The 16,670-nt window shown below is 44.9% G+C and overlaps 1 protein-coding gene across 1 annotated transcript in view; it reads right to left on the minus strand.

Annotated features, from left to right (window-relative positions):
• The window catches only part of LOC135901876 (neprilysin-1-like), a 76,467-nt gene extending 65,795 nt beyond the window's left edge, over positions 1 to 10,672 (minus strand). Inside the window, exons 1-4 of the mRNA XM_065431704.1 lie at positions 10,650 to 10,672; positions 9,946 to 9,993; positions 8,831 to 8,939; positions 1,826 to 1,929 (exon numbers count right to left, since the gene is read on the minus strand). Of these exons, the coding sequence (XP_065287776.1) occupies positions 1,826 to 1,929; positions 8,831 to 8,939; positions 9,946 to 9,985 (253 nt within the window). The 5' untranslated portion in view covers positions 9,986 to 9,993; positions 10,650 to 10,672. The remainder of the gene's footprint in view (positions 1 to 1,825; positions 1,930 to 8,830; positions 8,940 to 9,945; positions 9,994 to 10,649) is intronic.
• Positions 10,673 to 16,670: the final 5,998 nt, after the last annotated feature.

A 16,670-nucleotide genomic window follows, 5' to 3' on the forward strand; every position in this document is an offset into this window, starting at 1 on the left:
TTTATTTCCAAGGCCGTAATAAAACCGTACAGAAGTTCGAAATTCGCTGTCACGCCAACTATAACTTTCCCTTAATCTTAAACAAATAAAACAAGATGCGATATTTAGTACACCGAGGACACCAGCGAAACTACTACGAAGCTCGTATATCGCATAAAAATTGACATAAAAACGAGGGTTCCGTAAATGTTTTCAATGCTTCCAATTGTACGAGGAACGTTAACGTTTCGGCACACTATAACTTCAAAATGTACATTTGTATAAAATCTAAACTTGATGTAACAAAGCTCTCTCGAACTTGGGAAAATAAAGGAAAAAGGACTATGCGATACTTTCAAACACTTGAAGGAAATTTTTTGCAAGGGCTGCGTTTGATCCGGATATATTTAATTTCGCAGATACATTTGTCATAAACTTCCGCTAGCTTTCTTAAAATTTTACCTCTGTTGCATTTGTAAGTGTGGTCGGGCTGCAGGCTGAATTTGGCGCCGCTCGTACAATCGAACACACTTAAATACGCTCAAAACGTTCCGGAGCTCTTGCATGCGTCATTCAGTGCCCCAAAAGCCGGAAATTAACCCACACAGTTCGCACTTCGTCAGATCATTACCGATGCTATGCTCTTTACGAATGCATGATACAAATACCGTGCATCGTTTAGTTCAGTGAGAATACAGGGGACACAGACTACGCACCTCAATAAGGCTCGAAGATAGGAAATATAAGGAAGGCTCAGTAATTTTTGGAAACAATTCTAACTAAGCCAGAAATGAAAATTTCCCTGCACATTACAATTAGCATGCTCGTTCCCCATTTTATCTAAATTTAAATTTGGTGACATCTGCAGTTGCTTTAGGGCTATGAAAAACATTGCGAATAACAAGAGCATATGTCACTCTTTAACTCGTGAATTTCTAGTTTTCTTAAAACCCTAGACATGATAAACGTTTATCCTTTGTCATTCTCAAGAAGGTTACAATTTTCACGAATTATAAGCAACGTGTCTCACGTAGTTTACGGAAGAGACTAAGAAAGAAGCAACTTTACACTTCGTAAAGCGCCTGAAAATTGGGAAAAGGCGATTATTCTGTAATTTACAAAGGCATAACTGACATAACTAACTCACAGATTTTAAACTTCCAGCACACGTCGCCGATACGATGGCCCCCTTATTTCCTTTAAATAGGAAATCCCTGTGGTTCTTGGTGCACCCAGGGATGCTGGGAAATTTTCCAAGAGTGTTGTATAGGTGCTTTGAAAAAAACGAAACGACCGTTTCCTAATTTTCATGTACTCCTATTTATCGCAGACACGTCTGAATTTGCCTGCGGCTCACCCCTAACATTCCTAAGATGTCCTTACATAAAGAACTTCGTGAGTTTTCTGGTTGTTTCGGTAAACTGTGAAAGCAAGCGTTTAACGTTTTCCAGTGAATCTAGTCGCACACACAGCTGCTCTGTAACAGTGAAGTGGGAATGCTTGTGTAAATAGAGACTAGAACCAGCTATATCAAGTCGCTGCGCACTGTTGACATCTTAAATTGCACGTGTTATTATTAGGTCTAGTTGTGTTTTGAGTCTAGGGCTCAGGCGCGCTGAGTTCTCCCGATTAGAAATATGGTCCCCTCTCTCATATATACCAATAATTTTTTTCATTCTTTGCATATCTTCCTTTCCATCTGCTTCTCGTTTCATTGTAGCAAAGACATATTTTTCCCCCATCTTTCTGACACCACAACATATGTTAAATATTTCTCCTATGCGTCGAAGTTAAGCGATGATGCAGAGCAAAGTTACACTTAAAGACAGGATGAAAACTTGCTCACCAGTCTTTTTCACGGCCACTGTGGTGACGCTCACGGACAGTGTCAGTAGGCTGAGAACCGCGGCGACAGAAACGCAGAGAATGATGTATCTCTTGAAGGTCCACCTGCGGCAGTTTTACAATTAAGTTTACTTTAGAGGGAATGAAATTTGGCGAAAATAAAAAGTATTGCTGACAGACCGGAACTTACTGGTATGTGAAGAGGTTCTGCACTTCCCGCACAAGTGCGCTACACCCTGGGGATGATTTTTTTTAGTATGCTCTTTCATGGTCTGAGGCCTTGCCCAATATGACTATGGCGACCGTTTGAAAAATACTTTGCTACCAAAGTGCTTCGGCTACGCATAGGAAGAGATGTGAAGCCAGGAAATAGAACACTGACAGGCTTCTCGTCGAGTTTTTGAAGGCTCTATCTTTATTCACAATTCTGTCCTGTTATTCCTTTTGAAAACAACCATACCTACGCCTTTTTAAATGTGATATTGCCAGTCAGAAGAATTTTCGAACATTCTGCCACTTAAAAACAGTTTTGCTTAAAGCATGTTACTGAAATAAAGGCGGCAAACACGCGCACAAGCAGCAACAAAAGGAGCAGAAACGTCAGCTATCTCTGACAAAGTCGCACAGCACAGGCTATGAAGAAAGACACAAAACGTGCCTAAGCATGAACGTGAACAAAACTTTAGTCGGTACATGTTTTTTCCTTTTCGTTTCATTTTCTTCCTATTTGGCTTTCCATACCATGATCCCTACCGACTTGTTCGACTTCCAGCCATTTTTGATTTAAGCGCTGCTTGACTATGTAATTCGATTTGATACAAATAGGCGCGGATATGGCGAAACTTTTTGTCAAAAATGTAAGAAACCCTGCCAGCTCCATTATAAAAAATTCTATGGTCAGTTTCCCCAAGTTAAAGAAAGGAAAAAAAATGGCTGTGGCTTAGGTAAGGTTAAGCCCAGGATGCGAAGCATACTAGCCTTTATTTTAGTTGTTGAACCACTGTTTAGCCTGGTAAACTGCTGTTGCTTGGCTATATTTGGTTCGGCTAGACGAAGAAACAACTCATGCATTACTTCTTCGCCTTCAAGAGTGGAACGCGACAGCGTTCCCGTCGACCCGCCAAGGGGTGTAAGACAATGGGCTACAGGGCAGCGACTACGCGCCCCGCATTGGACGCGGTGAGCGTCGAGCAAAGCAGCGTTCGGCGCGGCAACGAAATGTGCGCCTGAGCAAGAGACGCACGCCTTAGAAACAGCGCGTTTCTAAGGCAACACCGCATTCACTAGAGGCGCTTTTGTACCGCTTTGAAGCGTTGTACTCGTGGCTCAGTGGTAGCGTCTCCGTCCCACACTCCGGAGACCCTGGTTCGATTCCCACCCAGCCCGTCTTGCAAGAGTTGAGCCAAAGCCACTTCTCCTCTGTCGTGACGTCACGGTGTCACGTGATTTCATGGTCACCGCCGCGCCTGAGGAGCTGGGTTGAGCCCTCGTAATATGCTTCGCATAAAAAGGAGAATAAGAAGGTTGCGCTCAGTTGACACAGACACGCGACATGCATTCGAGAATGTAGGTGAATAGGCAAGTGAACTTACTGCCCACTACGAACTCTTTAGCTGGCAGACTTCGATAGGAACAATCAAATATTTCCATACCGGCAGGCTACGCTCTGATAATTTTATTAGATAGTTTTAGTATAGCGTACGCTAAAAAGTAGCGGGTCGTCACTACGCATGCGCTGAACGCTAAACGAAATAGCGGGTATAGCAGGCGTACGCAACGCAAACGAGTTAGCGTTAACGTTTTTTCGTGGTTTGCAGAGTTTGCGTGAAACATGGCAGCGGTCCTGGCTTACCACTTCGAATTGAATTTGGCGTTGCTTTGGTAAAATGCACTTCATTCGTAGCAAATGATTGTGTAAACGGCTTTCGCTTACTCTCAGGCCGCTTCCACGACAAAGTATTATAGATAACCTCGTGGTGTTTTCGAGATCGCTTTTCGTTTCGAACGAGTAAAAGCCTAAGGAAAGAAAAGGATGGATGGATGGATGTTATGAGCGTCCCTTTTGGAACGTGGTGGTGGGTTGCGCCAACTTGCTCTTGGTATTATACTGTGTAATGTGCTACCTAGGTTAAACAATAAAAAAGAAGAAAAAAACCCTATGAAGTACCACACCCCAATTTTCTGGTCCACTATTTAGAAGTGTGCTTTTGTAAGTCTCCGTTTTTTATCGTTTCCCTACTTTTTTTCCACCAATCCTCCAATCGCCTCTTACTAATGCCTATTGCGGACATGTTTACTTTTACACTGCTCTAGCTGAACCCAAGGGCTTCAAGGAGGCAGGTGGTGCCTAAATCGACCGCTGGGTAGACGTCTTCACATTCTGATAAAACATGCTCCATAGTCTCCCTAGCTTTACCGCAGCAAGCACATGCTTCTTCTTTCCTCTTATATCTCGCTTTATAGGTGCGTGTTCTAGGGCATCCCGACTTCCCTTTGAGTTAACATAAATTGTTTCTTTCCTGATTTCGTTTTTTCCTCCTAAGTAGTTACTCATGGCAGGTTTCCTTTCCATTGCCACCACCCATGAGATTATTTTAGCTTCTTTGAGTTTCCGCTTGACCTTCTTCGCTGCTGTGTTGCCCATCCTACAGGCCGCATACTTGCTGGTAAGCTTCCTAGTTCTTTTCCTCCACTGTGAATCAATGTTTTTCCTGTACAGACACCTGAACGCTCTCCCAGCCCGTTTACTTTCTTCCATATCCCTCGGCCGTTCTTCATACTCAATTTTACTGCGAGCTTCCCTCACTTCAAAACTAGTCCAGCCCATATCACCCTACATAGGTTCATTTGTAGTGTTCCCGTGTGCGCCCAATGCGAGGCGACCCACTGACCTTTGGTTCCCATTGTGTTCGGATTGTACCCTTGATTTAAAGCAAACAACCGCATTTCGAAAGGTACGTCCTGGAACCATTACACCTTTCAAGATACCTCGAAGGACGTCGTACCTATTGTATACCCATAGCGCTCTGTGCTTCATTATGGCTGCATTGTTCTTCCCCCTCACTGTTATTCATTTTTCCTGTGTTTCCATATATCAATTGCCTTCGTTTATTCATATACGAAGGTATTTATATTCTGTTACCCGAGGTATTTCGTAGCCCTGTATATCCACTGTCTGTTCACAGTTTTCATCGAATACCACAACACCTGATTTCTAACACTAAATTTCAAACTTAAATTGCTGCCTTCCTGCCCACCGATATTAGCCTGACGTTGCAGATCACTTTGCTGTTAGCTAGCAACCCAATGTCGTCCACATAAAATGAACCTGGGAGCTGCTGCTCTATTACAGTACCCGCCTGTTTGTATGAGAGAGTAAACTTGATATTACTTCCTTCTAGCACCCTCTCCATCCTCACCATGTACAGGCGCCCAAATCTTTAACTGGCGTGCAGCGAGCGGGGACTTTTCCGGGCGCCAGCGCCGTATGACGGGGCGAGGCTGGAAACAGCCTAGCAGACGATTGGCCCAGCTGAGCGGGCTTTGTCCGCATGCGCTTAGCTTCAGACTGTTTCCAGCCTCGCCCCGTCACACGGCGCTGACACACCGAAAAGTCGCCGCTCGCGCACGCAAGTTAAAGATTTGGGCGCCTGTACATCATAAACAGAAGCGGGGTTAAAGGGCACCCCTGCCTCAGTCTCTTGTTGATATGAACTTTCTCTTCGCTCCTCATCCCTTCCCATTCAGCGCAAATGGTATTTTCTAGATAAATCTCTCCCAAAAGCTGTAGACAATCGTCACCTAAGTCTTCCCCTTTCAGAATATCCCATAAAATCTTGCGGTCTACATTGTCATAGGCTCCTGTAATGTCTAAAAAGACCACATATAACGGTCTGCTTTCTACCTTTGATGTTTCAATACACTGAGTAACAACAAATAAGTTATCATCTAAACTTTTACCTATATTGAAGCCATTCTGAAGTTCTCCCAAAATGCCATTATTCTCTGCCCATGCTTGAAGCTTTAATTTGATTGCCTGCATTGCTACCCTGTATATTACCGATGTAATGGTCAACGGTCTATACGAGTGAATTCTATCTTTTCCCCCTTACCTTTATAAATTAAATTCATTCTATTTTGTCAGCAACTATCTGATATTCGTCTATCTTTTAAAGTTTTTTACACTGCTTTCACCAGAGCTTTCATACTTTTTGGTCCTAGTTCATTTATCAGCCTAACGGGAACCTCGTCTAGCCCTGTGGCTCTGCGCTTAGGAATTTTCTCTTCCGCTTGCTTGCAGTTGAGATTTCTCACGACCAGCTCCTTTCTCACTTGGGTCTCTTTCATGCTCTTTTTTTTTCTTCAAGTACAACCTCGTCATTGGCTTGGAAAGATGCGGCTTTTATTTTTCGGATGTTATTTATTGCCGCTTCTTCTTCCAGTCTAATTTCATCTTCGTGTAGCATATGTTGTTGCATTGTTGTTGACTTCCTGCCCAATGGTTTTATGTGGTTCCAAAATATTCTAGGTGCGACTTTCTATTTGTCACGTATTTCTGACAACTAACGTGCACTTTCACCTTTTAATTTGCTTGCACCAGTATTTGAACTATAGACTTTTTCTTCCGGTATATTTCCCATTTACTGTTTACTTCATTCTGCGGCAACTGCGTCTTCTTTGCTTGTCTGTGCTCTCGAGATGCTTTCTGTCGTTCGGTGATCGCTTCTCTTATCTCCCTGTTCCACCTTCTTCTTAGTTTTTTTCTTTCTTTCCAACGAACATGTTGTTTCTTTCCGTATTTCTGTCGTTATTGCACTTAGAAGCTCACCATATACCCACGCTTTACTTGGCCATTTGCCAAGTTCTTCCTCGACTTTAGTGACTATATTTGCTATTTGTTCAGCGTTCAAATTTGGACTGGCCATTTTGCGCTCCTTGCTCTCTTTCCCCACTACATATCCCATTTTCAATATGATGCGTTTATGGTCACTCCCTATGCTGTTAAACCCTTCCTTATCAACATTCGAGATACCAGCGCCACCTATTGCTACAGTCGTGAAATAGCCGCATCGACGGCATGTGGCCTCTGATATCCGAAGATATCGCCGGCCAACTCAAATTGTAGAACACGTGCGCTGCTTAGCGTACGCTACACTATAGCGTATGGCGTACGCTAAACTAAAGCTGTCTATTAATTCGCTGAGCCGAGTTGAATGAAGAGGAGGAGCTTGCTGCATCTTACTACCACCCAGCGTGAAGTAGACAGCAGGCTACAAATTCACGATATGGAAGCACAAATGAGCCGGCACACAGAGCAGGAGTGCGTAAATTAATACATAAAGGTGACACAAACTTTGCCAGCGTTCTTCATGGTCTTCATCTTTTGACTGAAATCGGACAAAGACACTTCGCAAAAGGAAAACACAAAATTAAACACAAAGAAGCCATTCACCTGCATATTAAACTGCAGACGACAAGAGAAATATCGGCCTTCCAATCAAATTTTGAATAACGCGTATAGATTGTTGATAGGCTAATTGATTTACATTTGCTGAATCCAATGTAGGGCAAATGAGTTAGAGAAGAGGGAAACAGACACTACGGGTGCTTTTTCTCTACGGTGTCTGTTTCTCTCTTCTGTGCTTTATTTCGGTTACGATAGATTCTTGAAAAAATTAGAATATTTTGATCAAGAACAATGTACAAATGCTGCCAAGAATAACATGAACTATCAACTCATCTACGGTTCAAGTAATCTATCGTGGGTCAGATTTGTATAATTACCATAGCTTTTTCTTACGCCCCTATTTCTTAGCGTTACAGATTCATCGCGCTTGTTCAAGACTACGGGGAGCTCAGTCACGTACGCCGATTTCTGTTATCGACGTGACTTTGCGCTTTTTTCTCGTTTCTTAATACTGAACGCATTACCAGCACAAGCGGTAATGCAAATAAATTCAAACAAAATTGAGGACCGCCGAACGAGAGGTGTCGAAGCATCGACACGTATGAAGTTGTGCGCATGCAGTTGAGAAGTAGTGATGGGTTATATATTTTACAAGAAAGAAGGAAAAACATCCACACGAGACATTGCACGAAATACGCGGACACAGAGAATGGCACAGACGGCGTTGACTTCCAATACTGGTTATTGTCATTACGCATATCACTGATCCACAGGAACATGTAGAAAGGAAAGTATAAACAAAGATGACACCTCTGATTCCTTCTGCGCATTTCTCGCTACAACTTATATTTGAACCTGTGGTTTCCTCGAAGCTCAGCTCTTCCTCCGTCAGAGGATCGCTCACAAAAGGGCTGTCGTTGCTCTTCCCCACCAATTAGGATTACGCATTCAAACCCTTGCAGGAACTACGGTGATCCTACCAACTTGAGACATGGATGCCCGCGACAATTTGCACAGGCAGCTTAGTGATCTGATGCCACACATAACATTCTGGTTCGATAGTCCAGATGGTGCCACAGCGACTTCCATCTAGCTGGATGTGCGTGCACTTTGCACCACCACTAAACGCTGCATGAAGTCAGCGCCGTCTGTGTTGCACGCGGTTTTGCAAGAGGTTCCCGGAGACGAAGAAACGGTGTTTTGCGCTGAAATATTCGCCAGCTGCAAAGAGTGAAGTGGAGCGCTACACAGTACATTTGTTTACGCTGCGCTTAGTAAGAAAACTGAAAAAACAAAACGGATCTAGCCTACCACGGGAGCATGGACAACCTTTGCGAGTACGCTGCTGTCTCGGATTTGCTTCCGTTAATGCAAGATAACCACAGGCTTTAGAGTAAGATATAGTTCACGGGATCAGGTGAAGAAGTTGGAAGCTAATTAACCTCTATGCGGGCCGAAATGCTATGAGTGATGATAGATTGTAAAAAGCATTTATGGACTAAAAAATAGCATTACTTATGTCCCGGGTATTGCACTGTGCACGTTTCTTATGCAGGGCACTAAGGCTAAGGGCGAAGGTTACGGCTTGACTCTGCCCACCTGTTGCTGTCGTCGGTTGGAAGAGCAGGGATGAGGTCGCCGAAGCTCAGTTCCGGCTCCTCCGTCTGCTGGCGCTGTCTCCTGCGCCGGGTGCTGCCCATGGAGAGCGCTGCAATGGCACCATGCGAGCATTGCACGTGGGCGTGTTATCTCGCTGACTGATGATGGAATTACGTTTTGGTACCAGTAAAGTAGCCTAAACCTTGATTTATGTATCCCCCCACTTAATTTGGGTCCACTCAATTTTTATTTCTCGCCTTTTTAGAGATCTTGTTACTAATTCCCCCTCCCCCCCTACCGATATATGTGTAAGTTTCTTCTAGAATATATATTTCGGTGTATTAGCGTACACACTGTGTCATTATTTTCTTTGTCGTTCATCGCGCTGCGTAAAAGAAATAATTAATTCCGACTATGAGGCCCACAATTTTATTTCCGCCGTGCCTCTAACGGTGCCACTGGGGTCCCTCGCAAGCAAGATTACTCTACCTATTGTGAAGTGATCCTCGACTCGAAGTTCTTCCCCCACCCGTCCGAGTTGAGGACAGCGCCACCTCTAGAATTAAGAATACATTACAGTTATCAAAATTTCACTGGAGTGTCAATCAAGCGCAGTAGACGGCGTCTGTAGTGAGGGGCCCTTCCATGCACTCTATTGAGTCGATGTGGAGAGTTCAGTAAAAGGCCGTTCCAGACTACGGGCGCAAGTGATGGCGGCCCGATCCTCACTAAGATATTATTTCAAGCAGTGCACGTGTAGTACGGCGCTGTCGTTTATTTACAAATTTGAAGGACTAGGAAATTTGAGCATTTTTTTTACTCGCATAGGTATTTGTTGAAACAAAAGTACAGCTTCCTCTCTTGCAGCCTATACGTGCCCCAACCTGTAAGTGCATTACTGCGGCAGTTTCGGAATTCAGATGTTCACTCATTCAATTGTCCTAACAGTTAACTAATTATTTAGGCAATACCACACGCACTCCCGGTTTTGTGGGACGCGACTCGGAATTACATTTTTGTTCGGCACTCGCGTAGCTCACAAGACAGCATCTAGATATATACGGGATCAGTGCGCCTGTTTAGTTTGTAGATAAGTATTTGTCGAAAACACTTACCAGAAAAAGCGCTCATCATCGTTGAGTTCCTGGACATCATTAAACAACCTGTCGTATGTATAAAAGAAAAGGACGGCTCTAAGAAAATTATTCAAAAATGTAAAATAACGCCATGAACTCTTAACTTCAAACACTACGCGTCCTTCACTAATGCCTTCCCTGGGCACGTGTAGGGAAAATTACGTGACCGCCTCAGCTGGCAGATATTTTTTTCTCCTTTCGGTCCTCATGACGGGCGTTTGCATGGGTTGGTAGGATAGCGTCACGTTGCAGCGACGGTGAACAATCACAGTGCCATAACTCAAGTCACAAAACTAGCTTGTTATTGGTCAAGCCTGTGTCTAGCAAAACGAGTAGCACTCAGCACAATGATTGCGGCGAGAGCAACCTTCGATCGTTGAAATCTGGTCTGCTGCTCCGCGACGCATCTGCTATTTGCACATGAATCATGGGAGGTTCCACCGTAACGGCATGGTGCTCGCCAAGTTCTAGAATGAATCACTCTATTTGCGTCCCGCGTGCAACGTGATCACGAATGGTTCGGGGACAACGCAGTCAATAGATAGAGTCGGCTAGGAGAATCGAGAATGTTCTGATATATTCAGGCGCGTCCTGTGCCGAGTAAAACCATTGAATGGTTGTATTCAATGCAGTAAACGGTCTCAAAACCTATATGGCGGCATTACTTTCAATAGAAAGATTACCGGTAGTGAAATAGGCAGGAAACATTGATAGCAGGCTACATACCCCAAATACCTCGGCTTTTCTTCTTCTTCTACTGTTTCGAAGGGACACTCGTGCTCTTATCTTGATGAGGATCACGGCCAAATTGAGTGTCGCAAATAACATTTGAGGGCGGTAGGCCATGTAACAAAGTGGTGGGAAGGGGGGGGTGGCTGCAAGAAATATATGTCGAATGGCAATTTCAAATAAAATCTGTAGAAAGCACCAATGAGGTAAGAAAGGCGGAGAAATAGTAACAGACTAAATGAAGTGCAGAAAAGAAAAGAAAGATGAAAAAAATAATTTAGCAAGGTCCTTATCATGATTACTGATGACAGTAATGTGTTCAGCGTTGAATCAATACCAATATTTGCTCAGTGGGTTAAGGTTTCGCCCTGCTTGTATCCTCAGTGGAGCGCCAGCGCAGCCTCGTGCGAGAAGTGCTTTAGCCCGGCGATCCTTTGCCCGCTGGAACGCCACCTATCAATCACAGTTGCAGTTATTTTGAAATGAATATAAATGAAGCTTAACTTGGTATGCTTGGTGTTATCCACGTTCGTAGTAGACAGCCCGTGCGTAATCAGAGATGTACTACAGGATTTGCTCATTCTCCAAATATTGCTTATCCGTCGCTCACCTGAATAGCCCAGAACGTGATCGTGAGATAAGCATGCGCACGGGAGTGCATGATATGTGCGAAACGAACAAAGACAGTCACTGTTTAGGGTTTCTAACGTCTTGCTGCCTTCATTATCAAACCTGAATGTCATCGTGAACCTTTAGAGCGAGTAGGGCGACTCACGACTAATTGCCCGTTTGATAGTCTCGACGACCGTCATCCACTTGACGTCGCCTCCAAAAGCACTCGTTGCTGCTACTTCACGCGCGAACCACATGACTTTCTGAGCAGTAAGAGACCTGTGAGGGTTTTTGCTTCGCACGTGTGCTAAAATTACGTTTGAAGATAACGACCCTGACCTGCCGGCATTCGTGTTGGTGGCCGCCATATTGGTTTCACGAAGCTGTTGGCTTGCTGGGCGCGCCCTGCTGGGGTGAACAGGCGAACGGTCCCGATTGCCACCCCGTAAACCCGCTGGCCTACCCTGCCTTCCGCGCAACGCAGCGCCAAGAGGACGCCTCAGTGCTCCGAGTGACCACTCGTCCTAGTGGACGAGTGGTCACTCGTCCACTCGGTGCTGGGGCCCGTAAATGCGCTCAGCGACGCGACGAGCAGCCACCCTCGAAAGGAGTTATGTCTGAGGCCTCTACTGCAGTGGGACTCCTCTTCCGAGCTTTCCTGAGAACACTCGGTGTCATCTAGGGCCGCCGCCGCGAAGCTTGCGGGCGACCTCCAAAATGCGTGGCATGCCTGTGCGTGCGAACGCTTATAAACGCGTATTGCGGCAACTCTAGCGCTTCTGTATGGATATGCTTCGCCATCATGTGGTGCTTCCGAGAAGTATGTGCGTGGTCCCCGAGACAGGAAGGATGGCGTACCGGTTACTGCGAGCGCTGAGGATTGTTCCCCCACTTGCCGCGAACCCAGTGACATGCTATGTGACCTACGTTCGAGAGAGGCTCACTGAGGAACGTTACCTATCCAGTGCATTAATGCCGCAGCTCCCTAAAGTGCTGGCGTGAGAAAGGTTCACTAAAACGTGGCACCTGCCTAGTGTATTTGTGGCGCAGCCTGCTTAAACGTCGGGTTACTGTTCTTGGGAAACCCTTGTGACATAGGTTTGATATGTCTAAGGCATCGTCTCAATTATCGGCTAAGGCATCGTCTCTCTAAGGCATCGTCCAAGGCATGAATATAAGGCATCGAACTCAATTTGTATGACTTTTTAAAGGCGTGTATAACATGAATGAGGCAAAGGGAAACGCTTCAAAATCTATTTCAGTAATTGTTTCTACTTGAGATAAGTTATCAGTTAATATGAATTTAAATGTATGATGTTCTGTATGTATGATGTATAATGTAGCATATATCTAGCTCCCACACACATGCACACGCACGCACGCGCGCGCACACACACACACACACACACACACACACACACACACACACACACACACACGCACGCACGCGCACACACACACACGCACGCACACACACACGCACGCGCACACACACACACACGCACGCGCACACACACACACACAGCCAGCACCAGAAAAGTGCGTGGAGTACCCTAGAATGCTACGGTGCGTGAAGTACCCTAGAATAGTTGCTCTACGGTTATGAGTGTGTGACCCGAATCTTTACGTGTCAGCTGTCGTGCGAGCTAGGCGTTTTGGCTCCACATAGGGAGGTCGCCGAAACCCTCTAGGTATTGAGGGTGCTTCTTCCTCTATGACATTTCAGTGTGAAGAGATTTTATAAATTTATTGTTCAAACTACTATGCATCTCTCCGATGTTCGAGTGGTCGGCAGCTTTCTAAGCCTACACTGTCGCGGTTTGTAGCGCAGCAATGCGCCAATCGATGCACTGCTGCCGGCGCCATGATGTTAAAGGTCATCAGGTTAACGTAACGATGCAACGCACGCCCGCGCCGCGACCCATGCAGGAAGACAACGACAAGGCGTTACCGCGACACAAAATTTCCATGACACAGTGAGCGCAAATAGCTCGTTTCGATGCCCGCGAGGGTCACAGGACCTCACCGTCTGATGATGCTACAGGGAACTGATCTTTGGGCCATGTCACCAAACAATCCTCTCTGATTGATGGAAGCAGCAGCTCGTCTATACGACGAGCTCGAAGCATAATATCGTCTATATCCGTTTGCTTTCTGAATGAAACCGCTCTTTTTCTGTCTGTTAAAGTCATGCCTAGCATTCTTCGCTCCATCGCTGTTTGCGCGGTCCTTAACTTTTTCTCACGCTTCATTGTCAGTCTTCAAGTCTCGACCCCATATGTCAGCACAGGTAAAATGAACTGATTGTATTTGAATGATGACGGTATGCTTCCATGCAGGAGCTCACGATGTATGGCGTATATGCGATTCAACCCATTTTTATTCTGTGAATTTCCTTCTCATGGTCAGGGTTCCCTGTGATTAGTTGACTTAGGTAAACGTACTCCTTCGCCGACTCTTGAGGCTGACTTGCGATCCTGAACTCTTGTTCCTTTGCCTGGTTGTTCATCGTTATCCTTGTCTTCTGCATAATAATATTCTGCCCTACTCTTACACTCTCCCTGTTAAGGTCCTCAATCATTTGTTGTAACTCGTCTGCAGTGCTGCTGAATAAAACAATGTCATCGGCAAACCGAAGGTTCCTGAGGTATTCGCCGTCGATCCTTACTTATGAACCTTCCCAGTTTAATAGCTTGAATTCTTCTTCCAAGCACGCAGTGAATAGCATTGGAGTGTTTGTGTCTCCATGTCTGACCTCTTTCTTTATAGGTATCTTCCTGCTTGTATTGTGTAGAATTAAGGTGGCTGTGGAATCTCCGTAGAAATTTTCCAGGGTATTTATGTAAGCCGTCTGTACTCCTTGATTACGCAACGCCGCTATGACTGCTGGTATCTCGACTGAATCAAATGTTTTTCGTAATCTACGAAAGCCATATAAAGATCCTTATTGTAATCTGCAGATTTCTAGGTTACCTGAATAATGACATGGATGAAATCCACTGCAGAGTATCCCTTCCTGAAGCCAGCCTATTCCCTTGGTTGACTAAACCCCAGTGTTGCCCTTATTGTATTGTTGATTATTTTAGTAAATATTTTATTTAATACTACAGTAACCTGATGCGCCCATAATTTTTCAGTTCTTTAACGTCTCCCTTTTTGTGGATTAGTATAATGTTTGCATTCTTCCAGTTATCGGGTACCCTTGCAGTCGAGAGACACTTTGCATAGACAGCCGCTAGTTTTTCTAGCATTATGTTTACTCCATCTTTGATTACATCGACTGTTATTCTATCTTCTCCTGCCCCTTTGCCCGTTTCATGTCTTGCGATGCCCTTCTGACCACATCTCTAGTTATAGGAGGAGTTTCTGTATAATGTACATTATTGTTTCGAATAGAGTACTCCTGAGTCCTTTGGGTACTGTACGGGTCAGTATAGAATTATTCCGCTGCTTTTATTATACCTTAGAGATTGCTGATGATATTAGCCTACTTATGTTTCAGCGCATTTCGTTTGTCCTATGCCAAGTTCCCTTCTCACTGATTTCGAGCTGCGTCCTTGTTGCATGGCTTCTTCAGTCTTTCTCACGCTATAATTTCAAATATCACTTATTTTCGCCGTGTTGATCAGTTTTGACACTTCCGCGAATTCTATCTTATCTCTTGAATTGGACACCTTCATTCTTTGTCGTTTCTTTATTAGGTACTTTGTACTTGGGAGAGCTTGCCTACTGGTTGCCTTGGTGCCTTGCCTCCCACTTAAATTGCTGCCTCTGAAGCCAGCCTAGTTACGGTTTCATTTATTACCTCCATGTTATCTTCATCTCTCTGTTCTAAGGCTGCATATATGTTTGCTACCACCAGGCTGAATTTGTCTGCTTTTACCATTACTGCCTCAAGGTTGACCTGTTTTTTTCTTGGCCAATTTTACTCTTTCTCTCTTCCAATTGAGGTGAATCCTAGCCCTCACTAACCTGTGATCACTGCACTTTAACCTACCTATCTCTTCTACATCATGCACTATGCTGGGATCGGCAGAAAGTAAGACACCAGTTTCATTTCTTGTTTCACAATTAGGGTTTGTCCAGGTCCCCTTTCTGTCGCTAAGTTTCCTGCAAAAGGTGTTCATGATTCTAAGCTCATTCCTACCTGCGAATTCTACCACCATCTCTCCTCTAGCGTTTCTAGAATCGACGCCGTAGTTGCCAATTGCCTGTTCACCCGCCTGCTTTTCCCCCACTTCTGCATTGAAGTCGCCCATTACTACTGAACACCAAGTTTGCACTTTTCTCATCGCTAATTCAACATCTTCATAAAATTGATCTACTTTCTCATCGTCGTGACTGCATGATGGAGCGTAAGCTTGTAGTACCTTTATTCTATACCTCTTGTTAAGTTTGATTACGACTACAGCCTCATTAATGCTGTAGAATTCGTCAATGTTGCCCGCTATGTTCTTATGAATTAGGAATCCTACCCCGTATTTCTTCTTATCAGGGAGACCTCTATAGCCGAGGACATAGGCAATATTTAGCATTGTATAACCTTCAGCTGTTCCTCTAATCTCACTAAGGCCGATATGGAAGGAGACAACGACGACGAAAGCGTAAGCAGTGCCACGAGCGCGTTCACGTGGTTGCGCCAATGGGCTCTAACGAGCTAGTTCGCCGGTGGTTCGAGGACGACAGCAGTGCCCTAGCCTTATGCAGCTTCGTTGTAAAAGTTATGCCGGTGCCACGTAATGTGCCAGTCTATGTGAGCTAAGCTTTCTGTGCTGTTTGCATTGACTGACGACAATTAGCTGTGATGTCGACGGCGAATGTTTGACTTATTAAGCATTTACTACAATACCAGATTGGTGAGTTTATGTCAAACCTTACCTTGCATAGGCCGATAATATATCCAGCCTGTGCAAGGTCAGCCGTGAACCACCGGCGAACTAGCTCGTTAGAGCTCATTGGCGCAACCGCATGAACGCGCTCGTGGCATTGCTTACGCGTTCGTCGTCGTCGTCTCCTTCTATAGCTGGCTCTGTTGCCGCTTAGTGCTTAAGGGAGTATGAGCCATTCGCTGGCCAGCGGAAACTATCGTCATCATCATAAACTTTCATGGTCAGCAATGGCTCGAGCATCGTCGTCTTCTTCCACAGCTGGCTCCGTTGCCGCTCATCATTCAAGCGTGAATTTCATTTCTGTTCTGTCGTCGTAACGTGGAGGCCGCGTAAGAGTTTTTTTTTATTTACGGTGGTATGCGCCATCGCCTAAGGTGGTATGAGTTATTCATTAGACAGCTTTAGTTTAGCCTTTGCAGCCGAACGTGAAAGCACTACGTACGTAAAGAAGTAGCGTCGTCCTCACTGTGGATG

Source organism: Dermacentor albipictus, chromosome 2, assembly GCF_038994185.2.
Source record: "Dermacentor albipictus isolate Rhodes 1998 colony chromosome 2, USDA_Dalb.pri_finalv2, whole genome shotgun sequence".
NCBI classification, from domain to species: Eukaryota; Metazoa; Arthropoda; class Arachnida; order Ixodida; family Ixodidae; genus Dermacentor; species Dermacentor albipictus.